Source organism: Tetrao urogallus (assembly GCF_951394365.1).
Source record: "Tetrao urogallus genome assembly, chromosome: 1".
NCBI classification, from domain to species: domain Eukaryota; kingdom Metazoa; phylum Chordata; class Aves; order Galliformes; family Phasianidae; genus Tetrao; species Tetrao urogallus.
The window spans coordinates 16543056-16567694 of NC_136813.1; the positions used below are offsets into that span (position 1 = coordinate 16543056).

General features: G+C 43.8%; 2 protein-coding genes across 2 annotated transcripts in view; one reads left to right on the plus strand and one right to left on the minus strand.

The window, feature by feature from the left end:
* ZC3H12C (zinc finger CCCH-type containing 12C) overlaps positions 1 to 6332 on the plus strand; it is a gene marked incomplete at both ends in the record, with an annotated part of 35858 nt that extends 29526 nt beyond the window's left edge. Inside the window, 4 exons of the mRNA XM_079548918.1 lie at positions 123 to 262; positions 2814 to 3048; positions 3660 to 3766; positions 4936 to 6332. Of these exons, the coding sequence (XP_079405044.1) occupies positions 123 to 262; positions 2814 to 3048; positions 3660 to 3766; positions 4936 to 6332 (1879 nt within the window). The remainder of the gene's footprint in view (positions 1 to 122; positions 263 to 2813; positions 3049 to 3659; positions 3767 to 4935) is intronic.
* Positions 6333 to 23695: 17363 nt separating this feature from the next.
* The window catches only part of RDX (radixin), a gene marked incomplete at both ends in the record, with an annotated part of 28060 nt that continues 27116 nt past the window's right edge, over positions 23696 to 24639 (minus strand). The window contains one exon of the mRNA XM_079534621.1: positions 23696 to 23860. Coding sequence (XP_079390747.1) covers positions 23696 to 23860 — 165 coding nt within the window. The remainder of the gene's footprint in view (positions 23861 to 24639) is intronic.

A 24639-nucleotide genomic window follows, 5' to 3' on the forward strand; every position in this document is an offset into this window, starting at 1 on the left:
TTAGAAACTCTGGAGCACGTGGATAACATGACATTGGGTGGGAGATGTGTGCTTCACTGTGTTCCGTGTGCACTCAGAGAAAAGCAAAGTCATATAATAAGGAAATTTAATGTGTGTTTCAGCCATGGGAACAAAGAAGTCTTTTCTTGTCGAGGAATCAAATTGGCAGTAGATTGGTTTTTGGAAAGAGGCCACAAGGATGTCACCGTGTTCGTGCCAGCGTGGAGGAAAGAACAGTCGAGACCTGATGCCCTTATCACAGGTAAGCTCTGCTCTGCCTTCACTGGCTTGTGGGGTGCTTTGTTCAATGTGAGTGGCTACTGGGCAAATTGTTAGAAATGTAAGACTGCAATAGAAGGTATCTTTGGTGCACCAACTTCATTACAGTCTTCAGGAAAGAAAAGAAAAGAAAAGAAAAGAAAAGAAAAGAAAAGAAAAGAAAAGAAAAGAAAAGAAAAGAAAAGAAAAGAAAAGAAAAGAAAAGAAAAGAAAAGAAAAGAAAAGAAAAGAAAAGAAAAGAAAAGAAAAGAAAAGAAAAGAAAAGAAAAGAAAAGAAAAGAAAAGAAAAGAAAAGGACAAAGTAGTGCCCTCTCCACATCTTCTTTCTCTGCTCGCCTTCTAAATTTTTCTTTAATGCTGCTCCTGATGTCTTCAGGGACGTAATTGCCATTTTTAAATCTGTTACGCCTGTGTAGCCTTGGCAGCAAAGAGGTTTGAAAGCTGTGATTCACGAATGATCTTTCTTGTGGTGAGCAGAGTCTGCCAGCCTGCCCTGTCTGCAGTCACCTGCAGTGAGTCACTGCCCTGCGCTGGGAGCAAAGGGAATGATCCCGGCAGTGTGGAACAGTTCCATTTGGAACATTACTGTTAACGAGTGAGAAGGCTGCTGATTTATTTATTTTTTTCACTTTGAATGTGTTTACTCTCCAAACAGTTCGATGTAGATGCGGTTGTTTCTTTATCCAGCTTCTTGATTCCCTATGAAGGCTGGAGGGTTGTCTTCCTGCTGCTGAGAAGTTGAAACAGAGGAGAATCAGAATTTTTTTATTATTATTATTTAGCTTTTTAAACATGCCTTTAAAGCTGCCTTTAAAGGAAGGGAAGCTTATGAGAATAGTAGTGATGGCTGCTAAAAGAATATGGAAGCATGTTTTGATTTCCACATGCATTTCTGAATTTCTAGAAAGATCTTTCCAGTGCTTCATTTCATTTGCTTGCTGGCTACTGGAACATATCATGTTAAGGCAAAAAATGGATTTGGAAAGGTATTGTTAGCCCTCATCAGAGGTGGTGTGGGGTCTTTCCCTTGAAAGAGAATGTATACGTAGGTAAACATTTGATATAGCCTATTGCAAAGGAAATAAAGAAAACCATAACCTGAGAAAGAAGATGGATTAACGTGTCTCAAGGCTGGAGCTGGTCTTGGTCAAGTCATTTCACTATGTTAGTGTTTGAGGTATGAGAAGAGCATTGGCTGAGTAATAAGGACTTGACTACTGAGAGTTGAAATGTAGCACTTGCTAGAGCTGTGGCTAGGACTAGAATCCCAAAAAGGAGTTTTGAGAAAGCAGAAATTCTTAGGGTCGACTATTTTTCTACCAATGGAAGATGAATTTGCTGTGCGTTGTCAGGGAGCTGGTAAATGGGAGGCAAATCGAAGAAGAATCATAGAATCATGTATTCTTCTTTGTCTGTGCTGTGAAGCAGTTCTTCAGCTTTCTTAGCAGGATGCAGGGTGCCTGCTTGTAGCCAGCCTGCAGAAGCACATTGTGCTGACACTCCATTTCCAGAGATACTGAAACATGTGACCACCTGCAATTTTGTCAAGGTCTGAAATGACTGATGTGGGAATGGCTCTGCGCTGTCCATATTTGTGAGGAACTTCTTGGACCAAACAACAGCTGCATTTTTCTTATTACTACCTGCCATTTATCTAGACATGACAGATATTTTGTTCTTTCTTAATGGGGAAAGAAATGGCCATCCTTCAGACTCTTACATATCATTTGCTGCATGGGGGGAAAAATGACTGCAGAAAGGCTGGACATCATTTTAATCTTGTGGCTTTTCTAGTGAGCAGATAATGTTGGCCTGAAATATATTGCTTATTTGTAATATTAATGCTGTATTTCTTCCTGTTGGAGACTTTTTTTTTTTCTGTATGGAACATTTTCTCTGTCAGGTTTCTTTCACTGCACAATAGTGATTTGAGATCTGAATCATTAAGAGCCATGACTCATATACCGTGTGTGTCTTCTGCAGTTTCAGGAGTTGCCTAGCTTTCTGTTTATTTTTCTTTCATAGCATTTTTCTTCCGTAGCTTGTCTGCTGTGAGCAGAGCGATAGCCAGTAGAAGTGACCCAAGGTGGGGATGCCCCAGTGCTTAGCACTGTGGTGCTATGGCCAGAGTCTTAGTCCAGGTTACCCTGTTTGGTAGCCTGAGCTCATCTTTCAGAGCTCCTCAGAATGTATTTTGGTAACAAAATGACATCTTAAGCCTTCTTAGGAGGTGTTCTAAATTTAGGTAGAGCCTGAGGTTTGTAAAGAATGCAGGTTTTCTGATCCTTGTGGTACTGTTAGTAGTCACTCCGTGTTTCGATTTGTTGTGGGTTTTGTTGTGTTTGTATTCTTTTGAGTATTGTCAGTTGGCTGCTGACTCTAGCTTTGAGTATCACACATCAGACACCTTCTGCTGGAATATAACCTTTTAAGACATGGTTATAAACGCTTCCTAAAATCTCATGTCCTTGGAGATCGAACAAATACATTTTCATTTTATTTCTTCTTCAACTTTTGATTCTTTTTCTTTGTAGATCAAGAAATCTTGCGTAAATTGGAGAAAGAGAAGATTCTTGTATTCACACCGTCCCGCCGAGTGCAAGGGAGAAGGGTGGTGTGCTACGATGACCGATTTATAGTGAAGCTGGCCTTTGAGTCAGATGGCATCATTGTTTCTAATGATAACTACAGGGATCTAGCAAATGAAAAGCCTGAGTGGAAGAAGTTCATAGATGAACGCTTGCTAATGTATTCGTTTGTTAATGACAAGTAAGTCATTTTATCCTTATATGTGCCACTACATAACTGAGGAAAGGGCATTTTGAAGATTTGTATGAATTTGTTATCTTCCACCAAAATCATTAAGTACATGTAAGAAAACAAAAGGAATAGTTAGTCACGTTTTTGGTGTTGTGAGTGAAAGTACTTGAACTCTGCTTCTTTGCTTTTTCGTAGTAATATTTTTATATCTTTTCACCGTAAAATTGTTTGCCTCTTCTAGTGTATACCAATGTGTATTCTGTATTTTACGTGTGCTACAGTGTCACACTGAAATTCTCCTGGTGTACTGAGCCAGCAGTTTTGAGAACCTGTGGCTCCAAAACCATGAAATCATAGAGCAGCCCAGGTTGGGATGGACCCACTTACTACTGGTGGCTTTTTGTTGTGGCATAGGCAGTGCTGCAGCAGAAAGTCAATCTTGTGCGGCTGTGGTACAGTGACATCAAAAGCTGCAGCTGTTTTCAAGAAAACAGCTCTCAGGGTACCCAAACATAAAGATGTTAGCATGGCAGGCTATAGCGCCAGGAGGTTCTTGTTTATTGCAGGAGGAATGTGAAAAGGCATTTGCTTCTGTAATACTTTTTTTTGTTGCTTTATAGATTTATGCCTCCTGATGATCCTCTTGGCCGCCATGGCCCAAGTCTGGATAATTTTCTTAGGAAGAAGCCTATTGTGCCAGAACACAAGAAGCAGCCGTGTCCATATGGTAATTTGATTTTCTGCTCATCAGCTTTCTGTACTGCTGGAACTGGTGACTCAGCCCCTGCTTTATTCTAATGCTGCCAGAATTAAAACTTTTAGATGGAGGTTTTTACATTATCGTCTTAGCCTGAGAATGTTTAAAATGATGAGCACTGGAGTTATTGCAGGCTGAAGGGATTTTTTTAATGTGATGGTTAAAGAACATTTCTATCTACCAGTTGAACTAAAGGAGCAACTTCATCAGTCTTTGGTAGAGAGAGATCTAAAACAACACCTGGATTCTTCAGGCTCTGGAAAGCTACTTTGTAATGGACTTTTGGCCAGATAATGGATTGAGCTTCCTCAAGATTAGCTGCTGGCCATCTTAGCTGAGCTGAATGTCTACTGCTTTTATGGCTCCATAACATTCACATTAAGTTTCCCACTTGTATATCTTCTTAGCACAGTACACCAAGTGCGTGCATACTCACTGATGATGTGTTCAGCTCAAAGTGTGTCTGGTAGTGTTGGTCTGTGTTCTGAATCAGTTGCTGCAGAGCACTACCACTGCCTCTTTTACCCACAGTACATGAAAGGAGATCTTAACTCTCACTCTGCATCACACAAAACCATTTGCAAGATCTTCATAGAATCATAGAACCAGAGAATGGTTTGGGTTGGAAGGGACCTTAAAGATCATTTGGTTCCAGCCCCCTGCTATAGGTGGGAACACCTCCCACTATGCATTACTGAAAGCCCTGTCCAGCCTGGCCTTGAACACTGGGAATAGAGCATAGACAGCTTCTCTGGGCAACCTGCTCCAGTGCCTCACTGCTCGCACAGTGAAGCATGTCTCCCTAACATCTAAACAAAATTTACCCTCTTTCAATTTAAAGCTGTTATCCCTTGTCCTGTCACTGCATGTCCTTGTAGAAAGTCCTTCCCCAAACTTCTTGTAGGCCCCTTTAGGTACTGGATGCCTGCTGTAAGGTTCACTGGAGTCTTCTCCAGGCTGAATAGCTCCAACTCTCTCAACACGTCTTCATAGGAAAGGTGCCCTCTGATCAGTCTTTCAAGTTGTGAGTAAAACTTTAAATGAGAAGGATTTCCAATCTTTCATGATTAAGATCTTTTGTTTCTTGTTTTCTTCTTGCTGATGTTTTTTTTTAAATCTCATTATATTTGTCTTGACAGGGAAGAAATGTACCTATGGACACAAATGCAAATACTATCACCCAGAAAGGGGAAATCAGCCTCAGCGATCTGTAGCTGACGAACTTCGTGCCATGTCTAGAAGTACAGCTGCCAAAACTACAAGTGAAGGAGGACTGGTGAAAAGCAATAGTGTTCCCTGTAGCACTAAGAATGACAGCACTTCTGAGCTTAAGCGTGCCACTCCGAAGAGGCAGTCGGATCCTAGTATAAGGACTCAAGTCTATCAAGACTTGGAGGAAAAGCTTCCCACCAAAAACAAATTAGAAACCAGGTCTGTACCTTCGTTAGTTAGTATACCAAGCTCCTCTGCTGCAAAACCCCAAAGTACTGCACCTTTAACCAATGGCCTTCCATCTGGAGTTCATTTTCCACCTCAGGATCAAAGACCACAGGGACAGTATCCTACAGTGATGATGGCAACCAAAAATCACGGAACACCAATGCCTTACGACCAGTATCCAAAATGCGAGTCTCCGGTGGATGTAGGGTATTACTCTATGCTGAATGCATATTCAAGTCTGAGTATATCTGGTCCACGCAGTCCTGAAAGGCGCTTCTCCTTGGACACAGATTACAGGATTAGCTCTGTAGCTTCTGACTGCAGTAGTGAAGGGAGCGTCAGCTGTGGCAGCAGTGATTCCTATGTGGGTTACAGCGACCGCTCGTACATGAGCTCTCCTGACCCGCAGCTGGAGGAGAACTTGAAGTGCCAACATATGCACCCGCATGGCCGCCTTAACTCTCAGCCATTCCTACAGAGCTACCACGAGCCTCTAACACGAGTGCAAAGTTACAGTCACGAAGAACCAAAGCATCACCACAAACCTCCAGTTCCGTATATGGCTGTGCATTTCCAGCATCCAACCATCGGTGCTCGTTCTAGTTGTCCAAATGACTACTCTGCATCTCAGAGTTCGTCGCACTCAAAGACCGTGCACATGGGGAGAGCCCTTGTGTCCACGAGGATAGATAGCATTTCAGACTCACGTTTGTACGATAATTCTCCGTTGAGACACAGAAAGCCTTTTGCTGGCCAAGATGGGCTGGGAAGCTGGGACAGGCAGGGCTATGGGATGGATGCCTACGGCTACCGTCAGACCTACTCTCTGCCCAGTAACCCCTCGCAGCCGTGTTACGAGCAGTTTGCCTTCCAAAGCTTACCGGAGCAGCAGGACCAGACGTGGCGTGTACCGTACTGTGGAATCCCTCAAGACCCCCCGAGGCACCAAGACACCAGGGAGAAGGTGTACATCAACCTGTGCAACATCTTCCCCCCCGACCTTGTGAGGATTGTCATGAAAAAGAACCCTCACGTGACAGACGCTCAGCAGCTCGCCGCAGCCATCTTAGTGGAGAAATCTCAGCTAGGTTATTGAGATGATGCATCTTTGTGGTGTCCAGTAGTTTTCAGCTCAGCTCTAACGCTGAGGGAGGTTTGCTACAATAGCATTTGGGATCTCCTTCTCAGCAAGGAGGTTATATAGTAATCCATTTATGTGAAATACTGTAATACGGAGTCTGTATGTAGAGCCCCATGCATCAGAGTACCTGATACGTTTTGTGTTCTAGTTTGAAAATTTTTTAAAGGCTATTTTCATGTCTGGAGAAAGCTCCAGTTTAAATTAATATATAGAGAGATATATATACAAAAATCTGTGGTCTCTGGTTATAATCTTTGGTGCATCAGGGGTTTATATGCAGCACTTTCTATCCTTGTTACATGTTGTTGCGATTTTGGGATTTGTTTTTTAACTTGCTGGATGTTCGTCCTGCACGGTGTTAAAACAACCTGCAGAGAGAGGGTTTTGCAACTTCCAGCAGACAATTTTCAAGCCAAGTTTTTGAACTTTTTACAACACCGTGTTTGTTTGTTTGTGGGCTTTTTTGTGTGTGTGCTATAATCTATTTATAGGAAACAAAGATTTACTACAGCACTGACTTTATTTTTTAAACAGATAATTGAGTTACCACAAACGGTGAGATGGGTAACCTTATATTAGTAATTTATAGCATGGCACTTTTCACTGCTTCCTTTGTTTTGTTTAAATAGTTACATGTTCTGTTGATGCAGTTGATTGGTAAGATCAAATGCAATCAGAGGAAAAATACTTTTTCTTTTTTCTTTTTTTTTTTTTTTTTTTTTTTTTTACTAATTTATGGCTAAGGTGAAAGCCTTATTGCTTGGTTTTCAAAGGTGCTGAGAATTTGCAGCCCCCTTTGAGCCCAGCAAGCCCCCCCTTTGAGTGACTGCCAACACTCGGTACCTCCAAGAAACAGGCCGTCTTGCTTCCATCCCCACGTGCTGTTCCTGGTCAGTAGAAAGGGGCCTGACTTGCTAGGGTTCTGTTTAGATGTTTCATGTGTCTTTCTTTGTATTGCTGCACAAGTGTACCGGATAAAATACGCTTTTCATAAAATATTTACCCGTTTTTAAATGAATTTAATTATCTCAGTGCAAGTTTTGTATTTAAGACACTGTTTGATTTTACTTGTTATTTATCAAGGCTGGCCTGGAAGGGTTTGTGTGTTGAGGATATGCAACATTTATTAACTGCACTATGGTGACGATATTGTAGCTCAAAAGAACAAGTGAAACTTTTTGTCTTTGTGTTGCAGATGGGAGGGAGGGCTGGGGAAGAAGGGGCTGTGTGTGTTCCTGGCGTCGGTTCCTGGCCTGCTGCATCACGGGGCCAATGCTTGCCACAGGTAGCGTAGTCTTAGCAGCAGACCGAGTGAGTCTGCTCTAGTACTAGTAAGGGATATTTCTGGTTTTAAGTCATGGGTTTTACTAGCACATCTAAGCTTTTATATATATATACATCTATATATATAAAATAGAAATAGATTTTGCAATTGATGTCGGTTGTACTTACATGACATAGTCAGTTGCCTACAGTTTTAGGTTTCCATCCATTGTAACATTTTTTCAGTGTTAACAAACCACTGGTTTACACAATTACTGCTGATCATTTTGGTACACTTGCTGGAATGTAAAGGCCCTGAAGAACCAGAAAGTACCTTTTACTGTTGATACAAATTGTATCTTTTTAACTGAGAACTATTTTGATTTGTAGATTTAGTAGAAACACAAACGTATGGCTACAGGCTTTTGGGCAACATTTTATCTCTTATTGAAAAATTAGAGATTTCAGATGTAGAATAGATTTAGGCGAGTAAAAATAGTTATTTGTTGAGGTGTCTGTCTCGATTTCACATATTTAAAAAAAAAAAAGAAAGAAAAGAAACTAAAGAAACTATTGGCATCTTCTTCCTCCTAAAATCTTCATAGTGTGAACTCACTAAAATAAAGGTAAAATGCTGCCTGAAAATGATGTCCAAGCACCTTTGAATACGAAGACATTTTCACTACTCGTGCGACACCGTGTGTTGCAGTGAGTAGGATTTGGGTATACAGTAAATGCTTCTGAAGAGCATTGTGCTTATAGACATATCCAATAATCTGAACCGTGTTCAGCAAACTATTTCAGGAAGTAGTGCTCCAGGCGGCTCTTACTGCTGATTTGGTGTGGGACCTGCGTTTGCCTGTCCGTGGGACGGCGCAGGAGCTGTCTGTCCGGCTGTAGCCTTCCCCTCGCTTTGGTTGGTGGCTGTCTGCAGGCGTTGCTGGAGCGTAGGGGCTGACGTAGTGCTGATGCTGAGGTTTGGAGAGGTCGGTGGGTGTCATCTGGGCTGTACACCTAAGATTCTTTGAATGGAATTACACGTCAGTACTACACCATAGTGTAGATGCAGCTGTTTTAACAATGCAGCTATTATACCTGTGTTTTTAATGAGTTTCTACGTTTATTTATTATGTAGGGATTCGCTTCTGCCAAAAGCTGAATTCCTTGAACGCGAACAGGATCGTGTGTTTGTAGTAGAAGCGTTTCATCTCCCCTGTCCCATGAACATCAGAACACCCTGTGCTGTGTGCCCGGGGCCCTCTGGCCTCCAGGCTTCACATCGTACTGCTGAAGCCAACAGGAGACACGCTGTGGTGCCTGGATCTCGGATGCCTCCACAGATGTTAATGCAGCACTGAACCCCTGCGAGTGTGTTGGTTGGTAGAAAATTCCCATTGTACGTTCTGTGCTTGGTGCCGAAGCACTAAAAACACTTTGAAAGTGTAAGAACAGGAGTTACGTGGTGATTGTTGATGTTGTGCAATGAGGTGCTGGTTCCCTTTAGACGCTCTTACGTTGCGTGAACAAAATGAGTGGGGGACAAACGGTAGGGCTTGGTTCTTCCTTTGTTGTAGTTGTGAGTATTGGAGGAAGAGGGGCAGACCGATCTGTACAGGGAGCAGTACCAGCAGTGTGTGGGGAGGAGTGGTACTGGGCAGGTGGTACTGCTGGCTACGGAATTGCACTGATGCAAACAGCTGGGCTTAAATGGTAAGGGGTATCTTGTCAATATTGTCTTCACTGCAAGCGCTGCAGTTACAGAGGAGAGCCTTCAGGTTAGCCCCATCCCACCACTTCCCTTCCCTCGGCATCGAGAGCTGTTGGGGTGCTTCTCAGAAGCTGTGTGTGCAAGCAGGACCTGAGCCATGAGAGCTGTCTTGTAACAGTGTGCAGATGCACCGTGTTTGGGTGCACGTCGACGTCAGGCGTCCGCTCCGCTGTTCTCTATACAAGGGCTGTTGTCAGTATTTAGAGTTCTTAAATGCATCCTGTGGGCACCTGACTTTGAGCTCGGGCTGCCCGGGATGTGATGGTATTAATCGCTACGATGTCTTTCTACAAACACCTTTAAATGTTTCTTTTTTCAATACCTTGCCCTTGCTTGCCAACTGCTGCTAATTGGCTGGACGTAAGACCACGTCCCTGCAGGAGCCGTGTTTTCTCTGCTATGTCTGAACTATAACTCGGTCCTCTGCTGCAAACTGCTGTGGGGAGAGCCGGAAGCGTGCTGCGTGCATGCAACGCCCCAGAAAGGAGAGCCAGCCTGGTGACACCCGTGGCCTTTGGACTCTTGTTGAATCGTCCCATCTTCTGCTGGGAAAGTGGCAGCGAATGGGAGCTGCCATAAAGTACCAAACCTGTGTGTGCACACAGAGCACCTCACATGGCCCGGGCACCACGGCAGGGCGAGGGGTGTGCGACGGGGCCGGGCTGGTGCTGCTGGCTGCAGCGTGGTACGATGCTTTCCTGCTGTCTGGAGCATTTAGAAAATACCCAACTGACTTTGCATTGCTACTGAAAATTTAAAATACTGTGCAATTAAAAAGACCGTTTTTTTAATAAAAAGTAATGTAGAAATTATTTATTTTGATTTACAGTGTGACTCTTGCTAATTTATTTCTTGCTTTAAAGGCCACGGAGGAGTGGATCTGTGATTTAGTGTAGGAGCTTAAGCTGCTGAAATGAAGATAACAACAGATTAAAGCTTAAAACGAAATCCTGTGGCCTTGTTTTGTTGTTTTTTATTGTTTGTTTGTTTTTATAAAAGGGCTGAGGTTTTATAAGCGTCAAGTCATGCCTTTTATACACTCTGTGAATTATCAAGGGGGTAGGATTTAAGAATTTTCTTTGAACTTCAGTATATATGTGCACACTGTTTAGACTCACCGTGTAACCAGTGTGAAAATCATCAGTGTGAGGTGGTTGTTCCAGCTGGCCTCGTGGTGGGGAACGGGAGGGACGTTCAGATTCTGTGTGCGGACGTCCCACAGCACACTGCCCATAGTCACAGGTGTCTTAAGGCTTCATCAGGAGCTGGTGTTTCGCAGCCTGATCCCACGTGCAGTGTCTCTACATGCGTGGATCATACTGGTGTCTGTGTGTGATGGGGTTTGCTTTGGTACAAGGCAGTGAGATACATGGGAGCTGTCGATAAAGGCATTGTTGATACGTTGAGTTGTTCATAGTTGGGAGCATGCTGTAAATCATTCTCCACCTCTCATTTCCAGGTCTTAAAGGCTTGGTGTAACTTACGCTTGAACTGATTGTTACTCTGTCTGTCCTTGCACCTCTAAAGGGGAAATGACAGCAATAGTTCTCTTCCCCTCTCAGATCTAATAGCCACATGAGGAGCTGGAAGCATGCAGAAACCAAATCTATTCCTTGGCATCTCAGCACATTCATCCTCACTGTTTCACTGGTATAACAGTCTACACCTTCTAAAGGCAAACCTCTGTTTTTGTAGGATGAATTATTTTGTTATTCTTCAGTGAAGTCTGATTTAAAAGGTTAGGTTGGCTGGTTGGTTGTTTCTTATTTATGTGAACGACACTCTTAATCATTCTGGTATTTAAGAAATGTTGTGCCAGCACATTATGGAACATTGTGCAAGGAAATAGAAACACAGCTACGGCAGCAATAATTGCATTCAGTAGTTCCTTTTCCCTCATTATCCCTGTGCTTGTATTGAGTAGGTGAAGTTTTCTACAATTCTAAAGGCTGTTCTGGCAAAGCCATTAGTTAAGAGTAGTGTCGGGACTAATTGGTAAAGCAATTGTCAAATGCTCTTCGTTCCTTCACTGGTTGTTCCGTGTCATTTCTGTGATGTGACTACTCCCATCCTAAAGCCACCATCTAAACCATTCCAAAAACATGTATCTGGATTCTGCGTTTAGAGAAAAAAATAAATAAAGATTCGTTTTCCTCACTGGTGGGCTGTTTTGTTTCATACGTACAAATTTAGAGAGCAGCATCGATGGCAGCAGAGCATAGAGCAGCTTTGTGTCCTGACCTGCACAGCACAACGGCTCCCGTTGAGTCAGTTCACCCAGCAGTGCCACAACTGAGAGGTTCAAACACATGCAGTGATTACAGAGCGTAAATTCATTTTTAAGGCAGTAAAGCATATTTAATGGGCTCTTTCCAGTCCTTTCTCTTGGTGAGAGGGCTGGGGCTCTGGACACACAGCCGTGGCTGTCATTGGTAGCAGAATCTGGATGAAGACTGCGCACCAGCAGAGCTGTTCTGCCTTCAAGTATTGCTACACGCCTATTTATCTTTAAGTGCATCATTCCAGCAGTTTATCTCAGAATTTTGCAAAGTTATTTGATGAATGCAAAGGTACAACAGAAGCTGTGGAAGCAGACTGTTGAGCACACACGATGCTGCGGAAAGTTGTGCAGAATTGCACTGCTGGCTGGGGTTGACCTGCTGGGTTTGGGTGCCCTGTCAGCCCTGCAGCCAGGAGCGAGGCTGAGAGTGGTGCAAATAGGGTGGGTGGTTGGCCTGAAAAGCAACCTACAGCCCTTAAGCAGCTGTGCCCACTGACGATTCACTTGGTGCAAGCACTCTGCACATTGGCTGCACTGTGGCTGAGCACGCTGTGTCGGTTTGCCTCCTCTGGGCAATGGGAGATGCTGGAGTGAAGCTGGAATGTCAGGGCCCAGCAGATGGGTCAGGCAGGATGGCAGGGGCTCACTCCCACAGGGATTTGCCTGTTTGCATCCTTCAAGGTAAGCTTGGGAAGCCTACCACAGAGAACACGTTATCAGGCTAAAAACATATCTTGTGACTCTTTAAAAAGAGCCTGTCAGGGATCCCAGCAACCCTCAGTGGCCACAGAGGTGTTATGCTGGAGTTGAAGGCTGCCATGCTGGAGCTGAAGGCCCAGAAGCAGACGGCCTGCAGCATCCCAGTAGCTCTTGTAGTAACACACAGGTGCTCCTGTAAGGCCATGCCAAGACAGGGAAGCACCACGGGGCAGAAATGGCTACGACTGCACCAAGTGATGGATCACCCCCATCCCTATGGCAGCCCCGGGCCCATAGCCACCCCCAGGTGGAGTTGCTGCCCCAGGGGCTGAGGGCTGCCAGAGCCAGGCGGCGCCGCCATCGGCCCTTCTTCCCCTCCCCTCACAGATGAGCGTGCCAAGAGCAGCAGGTGGGTACAAAGGAAATTAAACGCCGCTATTAATTTACATGAACCAGTGAAGCGTGGGCAACGGGAGCAGGAGACAAGGAGATGGTGATCAGCGTGAGCAGCAGGTTTTTACGTGGACCAGGCTCACATTACAGAGATCCCCCGATTGCAGGGCTGACCCGGGGCTGCTGCTGCCTTCTGGTGACCTGATATGCCCAGGAGGGAGAGCTGGGCTGGGCTGGGGCCAGGGCTGGGGGGGGCACCCAGCCTTCCTGTGCCACACAAAGGCCGTGGGATTCAATTCATATTTCTTAAATGCACACCTGGATTTAGGCTCTATTTTGCTCATTTCAGAAGCAATCTTTTTTCCCCTTTGCCCTGGGCTTGCCCCATTTTGCAGAGTCGCCTGCTGGGGCCAGGCCTCTTCTCAGCCCTCCACCAGAGTCCTCCCACTGCGAGGTGGGTTAGTTAGATAGAACAGAATCTCAGAATCATTCAGGTTGGAAAAGACCACTAAGAACATCCAGTCCAACCCCAACCCATCCCCACCATGCCCACTCACCACGTTCCTCAGTGTCACATCTTTACATTTCTTGAACCCCCCAGGGATGGTGACTCACCTCCACCTCCCTGGGCAGCCTGTGCCACTGCCTCACCACTCTTCCTGAGAAGAAATTTCCCCTCACGCCCAACCTGAAGTTAGTCAGCACCCAAAGCTGGGAGACACAGGACACAGTCCAGTGCTGTGCTTGGAGCCTTTTTGGAATTGCTTCAGGGAAAGGAAAACATCAGCATGATAAAAATGGAAAGCGAAAGCATGGCACAACATGCAGGGAAGCAGGATCATTACCCTAATAGAAGCCTTCACTGCCATCTTATTGAAACATAACTCGCCCATCCCATCTTCTGCCACTGAGAACCAGTCTGTGGGATAACAGCACCTGGTACCTGCCAGTGCATGTGAATGAGGGAAAGCAAAGCAGCAGCAGACATGTAGTCATACACATGGAGAAGCCAAGAAACACGTGTGTGTACGTAAAGTTATGTTATTGCCCTGCCTGATCCAAGCAGTGAGGAGCTGAGCTCTGAAACCTGGACGCTGCTGGGAGAACACGAGGAAGGGAAGCGCTGCTCTGAGCTTCCTGCCCCGGGGAGCAGGCCGAGCTCCCCATGATGGCTGCCTGTGGGTCTGCACCCCCCACCTCCTCTCCCTTCATTGTACAACACCCAGCAGGCAACACACAGCTCCATTGCACAGACATATCAGCAGACCTGTATTGATGGCAACCTCCTGCCTGCTATCCCAGCAGTAACAAAGCCCTTTCCAAGGTGAAATCTTCCCCGCTCACCCCTATGGTCAAACTCCCGTGGTGTTCACCAGAGGCACTGTTTCTACCCTGTAAGCGTGCCCCCAAAGATATATGATGACAAAATCACTTTCCCCTTCCCCCCCAAATTCAAGCTGCTAAAACACACTGCCTTGTGCAATTCCTTCTCTGCAGCATGGTAGCACATTCACTAGTGAACCTGAACACTGACAACAAAACCAATAAGACATGGTGGGCAGCAGAGATCAGAAAAGGAAACGCAGCAGCAGATAAAGCCCTCAAGAGCATTTTGCACATGAAAGTTCCTCATTACCTCTCATGGTTAGAAACAAAGTAAACAAGCTCTCCGAGAAGGCTGCTTCCAGGCGCAGTCACTGCAGAGGCACTCCAAGTCTGGTGAGTGGCAAAACGCACAGACAGCAGGGCTCCCTGCAGCACTACAGCAGGCACAGCCCAGGCACCGTGGCAGCACCGAGGCTCGGCAGCAGCCTCGGGGACCACCACAGCATCTCCCTCTTTCAGCAGGTTTGGCCAAGGATTTCAGATGCATATGGCATCTACGGGCTCACGTGTAAGTGCTGTGATGATCTGTCCACACAAATCTCAGCCTGAGTAGCCAGCGTGTGTGACAGCAATGTGACCAACACAGAAGTTTTCAGGGTTTGGTATTCCCAATAATTCAGGTGTCCATCCACTCAAGTCCCTTATTTACCAGTTCCCATCTTCTCCTTCAGGAATGATTTATTCTCAGCGATACCTGATCACAGTGTTCATGGACAGCAACTCGGTTACAGGTGGGCACCACAAACAAAAGTTCTCTGAGAAATGAAATCGGTGCCGTCTGACCATTAGTAAGACCGATCATCGAATGAATAGTGATTCTTCACATCAACATTAAAACCCATTTATTCAGGCTTTTGTGCAGGGTGCACAATTCATTGCAGTTACGTATACACAGTATGCACGTTCTAATAGCATACAAAAGGCAGATAGCAACAGGTTCTTACACTGGAAACGTATGTACAGACATAGCAAATCGGTAGTTTTACATTAAAAAATACCTGACAGTATTCCTGCATCATCAAGGCTATTAGAAATGGCGTAGAAAACCAATAAAACTTGGAAAGTATCTACCCTCATTTCGCTCTACCCAGGCTGGATATGGTCAGACGCAGTGGTCAAAGCCTTCAAGTTCCCCAGCGCTCGGCAGGGTCACATCACCGCCCATCTAACACGTTCCATCACATGTCAAAGATTAATACATCGGTATTGGCTCCTGTTTTATGGGGGAAAACAACTTCAGTACTTCTAAGAGCTCATTTTCTCCCAGGAAAAGACAACAAAGGAAAGATTTCTAGAGAGCATGAGAGAACCAAACATTAACGAGATGTTGGAACAGTGCTTCCCGGTCCGTCCCAAAAAGTCTTTGTGGACCAGGCAGCACCTAAGGTAAAGTGCTGAAAACTGTCCAGATTTAGAGGCGCAACAGCAGGCCTTGGCTGACCCCAGGTCTTCTGTTGATCTCTACCTCGTTCCTATCCTAAGGGCTGCAAGAGATCGTACTTTTGTAACCTGTACAGAAAGACACAGAGAAATCAAGCAGATTTAGCAAAGATAGAAGCAAAAGCAAGAAATAGAATTACGTAGCAACATCAACAGAGCCCTGTTCACTCCCTGTAACTGCTGTGAATTAGCACATTCCCACATTCCGTGTCTGAATGGATTTTGTTTCGAAGATGTGAGCAGAAAAAGGGAGCGTCAGCAAAGAAAGACCGAGGAAAGGCGTTGTTCCTGTAGCCAAGTCCCTGCAGGAACACGGAGAACCTGACTTCACCAAATTTCAGCACGGAAACCAGGTCCAACTTCGTTCAACAGCCACATGTCAGAGCCAATTTTGTATACGTACCAGTAGAGCCTTAGTACCAGACGTTCCCATTCCCATTACCCCAGCACCCCCCCGGGGGCGGTTCCGCAGCATTGGCTCACTAACACAGACAGCACATCACAGCTGGTGGGTCCGTGTTAGAACTGCTTCCACGGGTGGCTGAAACAGGGTGTGCTGTGCATAAACACCCAGTGCAGAGCATACCTCTGCAGAACGTTCAATCACAGCCACAACTATTTCAGCCAGCCCTCTGCACGCCTCACAGGTGCTGCTTGCTGTGTGAGCTCTGTGGTGAATGGCTTTGCAGGAGGATGAAAACAAACAGGGAGGTAAACCTCAGTTTTATATCAAGGGCAAAACTGAACCCTACTCCCTCTGCACACTGTAATGCTTTAAGCCGTGTTTTTAAATGCTGTTAGCTTTGAAAAGCTTCATGTTAAAACCTACTCAAGATCAAAATTCATACAAAAAATACAGAACTTGCAGACTTCATCATAGTGCAGCCATGAGAAGGCCCGACGCCTTGTAGAGATAGAGATGTACCCTATTAGAAATCTTCAGTTTCATCTTTTTATATGTACATATAAACACATACAAATACATAAATTACCAAGCTCAGTTAGTGCATGTACTATTCCCTACAGTACTGTTCCTACCAAAAATAGTTCCATCCATTAGTTGATAGCAAAGCGAGGGGCAGCATCCCAGGCACAGCACAGCTTTGTGGGGAAGAACACAGCCGTTTCACCCTTCAGTCCATGACCCAGGAGACAGCAGAATTACTGACAGGAAACACTACTGTAGAAAGAAACGTGTGGTGTTCTTTTCTCTGAGAGTAAGACAAGGTGGGAAGCAGGAATCAGTTCAGAAACCGGAAGAAATGTATATGACATCAGCTGCATCATACAGAAGTCACTCTTAGAAAGAAGAATTGCCTTTTGATAGTCCACTATTAAAGTGAATGGTCAGGAAAGAGATTTTTTAACCCCTGCACACCTGCCATTACATTCTAAATGCATGGGCTGAAAAGCCATTGGGTGACTCCTCAAAGGCATCAGTGCTTATGTGCCAGCTTCCATCAGTGACCTGCAGCAGAGGTTTGAAGGCAGGCAAAAACACGGCCGTGACTCTTTCAAACAAGAATCTGCAGGAAAAGTTTTGTGAGTTCATGCTTCCTCCTTGTAGGTTCGTTACATCCACAACAACTGCTCTGTTGAACACTACAACTACAGCATCACACAACCATGCCTGGCTGCCCTGCTGTTTGAGCACTCATGCCCATTTACCCAGGCTGTATATCAGGGAAAAGGTCTGCCCCAGAGGTGATGGGCATGGGACAGGCAGCCCACATGGGCAGGGGCAAGGTCCTGAACTGCTGGAGCTCAGGGAGTGTTTGTACAGCACTTTCAGACATACAGTCTGATTTTTGAGTGCTGCTATGTGCAGCCAAGGGATTGGACACAATGATCTCTATAGGTCCCTTCCAACTCAGGATACTCCATGATTCTATTCCAGTCCTTTCCCTTGCATAGCCCAGCCACACAGATGAGCTACACAATACATCTAAGTTTCCTCTCCCAGGTGCTCACAGAATCATAGAATGGTCTGGGTTGAAAGGGACCCCAATGATCATCGAGTTTCAACCCTCTGCTATGTGCAGTCGCCAACCACCAGACCAGGCTGCCCAGAGCCACATCCAGCCTGGCCTTGAATGCCTCCAGGGATGGGGCATCCACAGCCTCCTTGGGCAACCTGTTTAGGCTCACAGTTGAGCCTCATGGGTAGAAACAGTGACTCGTATCTTCTCTGATTTTCTGAAAGCATTACTACGCTTGTTTTTCTGACATTTTTTGCTCTCCAGAATGCTACTAGGAAATAGTATATAGTCAACACGTTTATTTCTTGTATAAGGTGGCACATATCAATTCACCATGCATGCCTGGTACAAGAACATGTAGCCAAAGTTAACCCAGAGATTATTCCAAGAAGCAGCAGAAGTAGTTCTGAATTTAAGAACTACGAGTTACCATGCTTTGTAGAAAAGATCCCAAAGGCAAAAGAAGAAAGAGTTGTGTTTTCAAATGATGCAGGGAAGTTTACCTGGCACTTGGGAGCACTGCTCACAAGAGAAGAGATCCAGGAAGTTAAAACATGAATTAAACTGAACTATCAATTACGGGAAGCAAAGTAGAAGTGCAGATTAACAGTATAATCATTTCTGCTTCAGAACTTTTCTGATGTGCGAACCTTACTTTCCCATCCCAAATCCATAGAACACAGAATCCATTCAAACACAAATTGATTTATTCCCAGTAACGAAGACAGGACAGACCAGTCCGTGATCCCTGGACATTTTTACTTGCACATTCTGGACTTAGAATCACAGAATTGCTCAGGTTGGAAAAGACCTTAAAGATCATCAATTCCAACCACCACCTGACCATGTTACTTACTGCGTCGAAGATCGAAGCGCACTTGGCAGAAAAGCTTTCAGCTTCAGCCCTGATGCAAATGAACCTTGTTCTGGCAATACGACTGCAATTACCATATTCATAGAGATTAATTAATTAGAAGTGTTGCTTAGATAAAAGTAAACCTAGACTATTTCAACTCATCAAGATAACATACTTTAAGGAAACATTTGACAGAAATCAGCCTTCTACTGGAAGCTCAGTTTAGCAGAAAACTATTGATGTTATATAATAAGATATTAAATCTCGTATCAAATTTAGTGAAGAAATGGGGGTAATTAAGAAGTACGAAAGCTGAGGCCACAAGGAGCTGCAGACCTGATAAGCAGAACTCTGTGGGATGTCATATGCAGTCTCAGAGCCTGCCGTGAGATCACTGCTTCATATGGGGACACGTGGGATTCACGCTGCTGGGACAAGCAGTGGGGCAGCAAGAACAGTGCACGCACACAGCACATCCTGTGAAATCAGAAGTGCTCTAAGGCAAAACTATCAGACTGCAGAGCACATCTTCTGCTGAAATTTAACCAGCTATACAGCAGTCAGGCTGGGTACACAAGGTTTTAAAGAACTCCTGAGATCTCTCAGTGCTGGGCAGCAGGCTTCCTACAGGCCTTCAGAAATTATTCAGACAATAGCAAGCCCTCCGGTGTAAACAGGATAGCTTTAAACAAACAAGAGCCATGTAGTTGTCCCACCTCTGAACTTGATGCCTTTCCACCTGATCCACTTCTCCACAGAGCACACAGAACTTTAAACGCACACACGCGCTAGGAACCTTTGCATCACTCAGGCCATCTCTTTTGATGTGCATTTCCACCTCCCCTTGTTTCTTCTGCTGCCTGACGCCTACTGCTGTGAACAGAAACTGACACGTTGCTTACCAAAGCCAACAGAAGCACCTAATGGAATCCCAGAGGTTCCAGACATTCCATTCCTTCGCTAACTCTCCCTTTGCTATGAGCCATGTAGCCATAAGCTACTTCCTCCTGAACGTCTGGAATACTGCAGGCACTGCTGCGAGCACAGCGATCTCTTACTGACAAGAAACGTGGTGCTTTGGAGCTTTGAAGGAAGCAGATGTTACTGTTTTGGGGGACTTTGTTTTTGTGAGTCTACTCATGTTAAATGAAGCTTCTATATTTGATAATGTCGGCACTCCCAGGGAAGGAAAAAAAACCAAAGCTCCAAGTTTCTCTAATCTCACTTCAAAAGAACGTAGAGCCTACAGACAGTAAACTGAACAAAGTGACAGACTCCGCAAATGAAAAACCTCAGTCAGCTGGCCTACACTTACAGATCTGAGCTCAGCTCTATCAGATGGAAAATGCAAACCCTAACAAATCAGTTGCTGAATTCGCTAAATAACTCTCACAGTGAATTTACAGATGCTGCAAGAATACATTGAGGAGTCCCTGACACAAATGAACAAGCCTTCAGGTTAACAATCCTAATTCATCACATGCTATCTCTGTTTTAATAGCCATCCTTTTCTCGGTCACATCCACCCTTCACTATGACACTGCCCCCTCCAGCCCTGAGATGCTCCTTGCTGCTGACTGGCTCCCAAACCCAACCAAGAGTTGGGCAGGGAGCTGCTGCAGCGCCCCTTGGGCAGAGCACACACTGCCCAGCAGGCACCCAGCAGGGCGGGCAGCCAGAACCACCTCCTCACCCAGGCTGGCACAGCACAGCAGGTGGGAGGCAGATCCTCTGCACCTCTAACACGGCTAGCAAATATGCTCAACGTTAAAAAAGTCTGTCTGTATATTGATCTATTAACACTAACCACATTTTCCTGAAACATTTTATCCAAATACATCACACTATTGGACAATTTCTACAAATAAAGTGAACGCCGTATCAGATTCTTTCAAAAGGAAGATATTTAGTTTCTTCTGTTGGTTCTCCTACCCAGAAAGCACTTACGAATGTCATCAACCAGCTGATTCCACGGGTCTCCCTCATCTCCATTAAACCCTCCAGTTCTTGAAACAAATTCAGTGTCTAAGGAGAACTGAAGGTTTTCTGTGTTTTCCACACATAAAGACAGAAAATCATGCTTGTATGGAAGCTCACTTTCAAAAGCAAGATTGTATTAGTGTGGCTTGTAAATAGTAGCACTGTTCTATGTTGTTTCCTCTCCACCTCAAGCACACACCTTTAAGACACGCTCTCAGAGCACACACCTCCCCTTCCAAGCACAACATCCTTCAGTTACATTCCCACACAGAAGCTAACAGATGAGAAACTTGAATCTAAGGAGTCAGCAAAAGGGGGCTCCAAGGAGGAAGTATACAACTAATACCAAGCACAATTAAATGTATCAAGTGCTTTAATTTATCACAACAATTCTACTACATAGAGTACTAAAAAGGGTTATGTGCTTGCATTTAAGTGCAAGGGCAAATGCAAGATGGAATAAAACATCACCTGAAAGGAGGTCTAATTTAGGTGAGATCTGCTTAGCAGAGTAAATTGCACACTTCATACAGAACTGTTTCTGCCCTTCTCTGAGGGCAGCAGAGGGATGAGAAAGCACAAATCTGCCATTACAAGAATGCAGGCCCTGTGTATATTTGACAGCATTGCCTACTATGATGTGTAGAGTCATAAAAAAAGTTTCTTCATGTTTAAGACAAGACACTGACTTATAATTAAACTTAATTTACCCTGGGGCTAAACAACGTGTAGGCAGTGATTGAAAGTTCTCACATTACTCATCTGGCTCTTATGTGGCCAAATTACTCTTCAACAGAACCCATTTGCTCCGATAATTCAAATCTTGCTCTGACTCAACAGCCACCAGTGCATCCTCCCAATTGTATGTGTTGACTTTGTAAGTGGAATGTCATTCCCTAAGGATACAATTTAAGAAATTTTATTTTTACATTTCAATTGGACTGACCTGTGAAACAAAAGACTGATTACCAACACTTCTACACTGCTCTGGAAAAAGCTTAATACATTCAGCAGAGCTGTTTGGGGAAAAAAAAAGTGCATTAAATAACAACAGACCTCAGAGAAATTTACTGTATCTCTTTATTGTTAACCAATGAATGTTATCCAAAATAGTAGATGTAATTGTAGCTTAATTGTACAACACAAAACAGGATGCTAAAGGAAAAAGCACGTGGAAAATTATGTCACCAAGTAATCATTCAATGTACTCTTAGTATTCCTGCACCAGTAAGCGCTCCCAGCCACTGCTGACAGCAGCTGTTACCACTTTGTTCACTGTGAAAATCTGTATTACAAATGGTTGTTCCTGGTTGTTTTTAGAAAAAAAAAAAAAAAAATCACACAGCTTTATAAATGGATCTAATCCATTCAGCCCTACTCTATATACTGTAGGTTTATGAACAGCAAACTTTCCTGTTACTTTTCCCCAACGCTGAAACTGATGTATCAATGTTAGTGCACACTGCCCAGGGAAAAACAAAGACTCAGTGGAAGCACAGTATTTCACCTGCTATGGCAAACTATCCAAATTCTTCAGGAAATGGCTCATGTTTCAGTGGATGAAGCCTGTGAAACAGCAACTACACTTACAGGGCACTGCAAGTAGAAACGCCAGCTTCCACCAAGCAGCATTCCGAAGCACGTGCACAGCATTTGCACATCAGTCCTCAAGGTTAATGAGATATGTTTAGCCCCACAAACCAAAAATATATTAACGTATTTTCATTCTAATTTCGTGATGTCACCCCACGTAGCCAACCTTTAACTCTGCAAAATAAAAAAAACTTAGTTGGACTGTTCATAAGAAAATTAAACCTATTGTGCATGAAAAAAAAAACGTTTAATAAAATGGCAAATTTTAATAGATAAGTGTAAATTTATGAGTGCATAATATCAAACAGAAAAGAGCTGAACCATCCTCAGAGAAAGCAGGGTTCTTCCATTGTAGATATTTACTAAGGTACTCTAACAGAAGGAACAACTGCACATTAACAATGAAGGTATTTCTGAAGTTCGTTTCCTAGGATTTCTCAGATAAAGAAAAAAGGAAAAAAGGAGCAATTCTCCTTTTCAAGAAGGAAAGGACTTAATGATCTGACATCAGATATGACAGTAACAGTACTAGCTTCACTCAAAACTGAAGCTATAAATACTTTTAACTCCAATTCTGGGAACTTTCATTTCGTATTTTGAAGTCCAACACCGAATTAACTCATACGCACTTTCTACACCCCTCCCAGAAGATAGGATACCAGTGACAGGTTACACCTTTAAAAAAAATACAAGATGCTTTTACAATTTAAGCTCAACAAAAGGCAGTTAGACAGCATTTAGCACTATAATTCCATCTTAATGTCAAAGAAAATCCTAGGAGCAAGGACTCCTAGAATTTATGATATTACTACATAGTAACAGAGCTTTTTCATGGTGTTTGAAGGACCAGTCATCATGTATGTAGTAGTGAGGTAGGATACTGTCCCCTCCCTGGGACTGATGTTTTCATATGCTCCCTTGCCAGAAAGGTCCAGGGTCTCCCTACTGCAAATAAAATAATTACAAGCAAATAGCATACAAAGCTTTTTTGTTGTTGTTGTTGCATTTTGTTGCATTTAAACACTTTGGGTATCTAAAATAATCACCTAGGGAAAAGCAATACAAATTCCAGCCTATCGGCAGCCATGTGCGGCCTACAGGTAGTGTTCCATTCAGACAAACATCTGGAACTACCACCTGCCATCCAGACCTTTGTGAACAGGTAGGCAAAGAAAACCATCAATGATGACAGGACATGAAACACCTAAGAATTTCATTTGGGAGGCAAAAAAAGTAACTGAAAGTCAGTGATATCAAACTGTTCGTGGTGTACCTATATTGAAAAACTTAATGTCAAACTTCATCATCCTGAAATAGTACCTATCCAGTTTTGGTTCAGCTCCTTTATTCTTTCATGTTTAAGCAGTATGTACACTTGTCAATCGTCGTACACTTCACATCAGTTTTCAAAGAAAAAACTACAAAACAACAAAACTGAAGACATGATGGGGAAAAAAAAAAATCGCTATTATTCTCCACACCCTCCCCCTGCAAAGCTAGGGATGGCAGACTGCCTTACTGTTGAATAGCTTCCCCTAAATTTGTCTTTAACCACTGTAGTCAAACTGGTATTAAGTGCTTTGGCAAAGTGGGGTGCAATCCATCAAATCTGCAAAGGCCTGCTTTTTTCTCTGTTGGTGGTTCAGCTTTACGAGGAACATATATGCAAAATAACAGCTCTCACATTGCTTCAAACTCATCAATACGCTGCTTTGTATTGCCTTGTCGGATCTGTCGAAGAGTCTTGTACTTATCACGGCCTGCTTTAACATTCTCAGCATGAAGGACATCATTTTGTGTTTTCTTGGTTTCATCTCTGGCTTGGGCCAACTCAGAACTTAAAGCCTGTTGAATAAAATATTTGAATTTAAGTGCTTTAACTAATCTTTTCATGATTCTGGAATTTCTGATAATACCTATCCTGCAGCTTGGACAGGGATTCCAGAATGTCAACCAATGAAATACTGTCTGTACTCTTCAGTAACTAAAACTCTAAGGTCTATCAAAAAGACTGTAGGACAAAGAAGACGACAGCACAAGATTCCTTCCTTACAGGTATGTGAGCATCGGACAAACAAAAAAAACGACCTTATAACCTAACATCCAAGAGGGACCAGAAGATAAAACAGGAAAATTACATTATTTCTATTTCTCCTTGACTGAAGACAGCACGCTCATCTCCCTGATTCTGTCAGTGACTGGGCAAGTAGAAAAGATGCATTATGGAATCATGCTATTAAAATATTGCTGCCAGAAAAAGAAGCAACTTTCCACTTCTTTCCTTTCCATCCCAAACAGATATTTCATAACATGGCAAACTGTCACCACTAACATTAGATTATTATATTTTGAGAGATAAGACTGATCTAAAAGGAAATGCTCTTTCAGGGAAATAAGATTCATCCTCAAGGGGAATATTCCAGTCTCTACTTTCATGATGTCCGTGAGCAGCAGCAAATAAACCCAAATACTATAAGCAAGCATCTGTTCATACTAATCAATAGATTTCAGAGCACAAAAGGAAAGCATTAAGTTTCAATGTTCAGTATCCCAGCTATTATATAATTACTTTTAACCTTCACTGTCCAGTGTGACAACACACTAACACTTCTAAGCTACAAAGC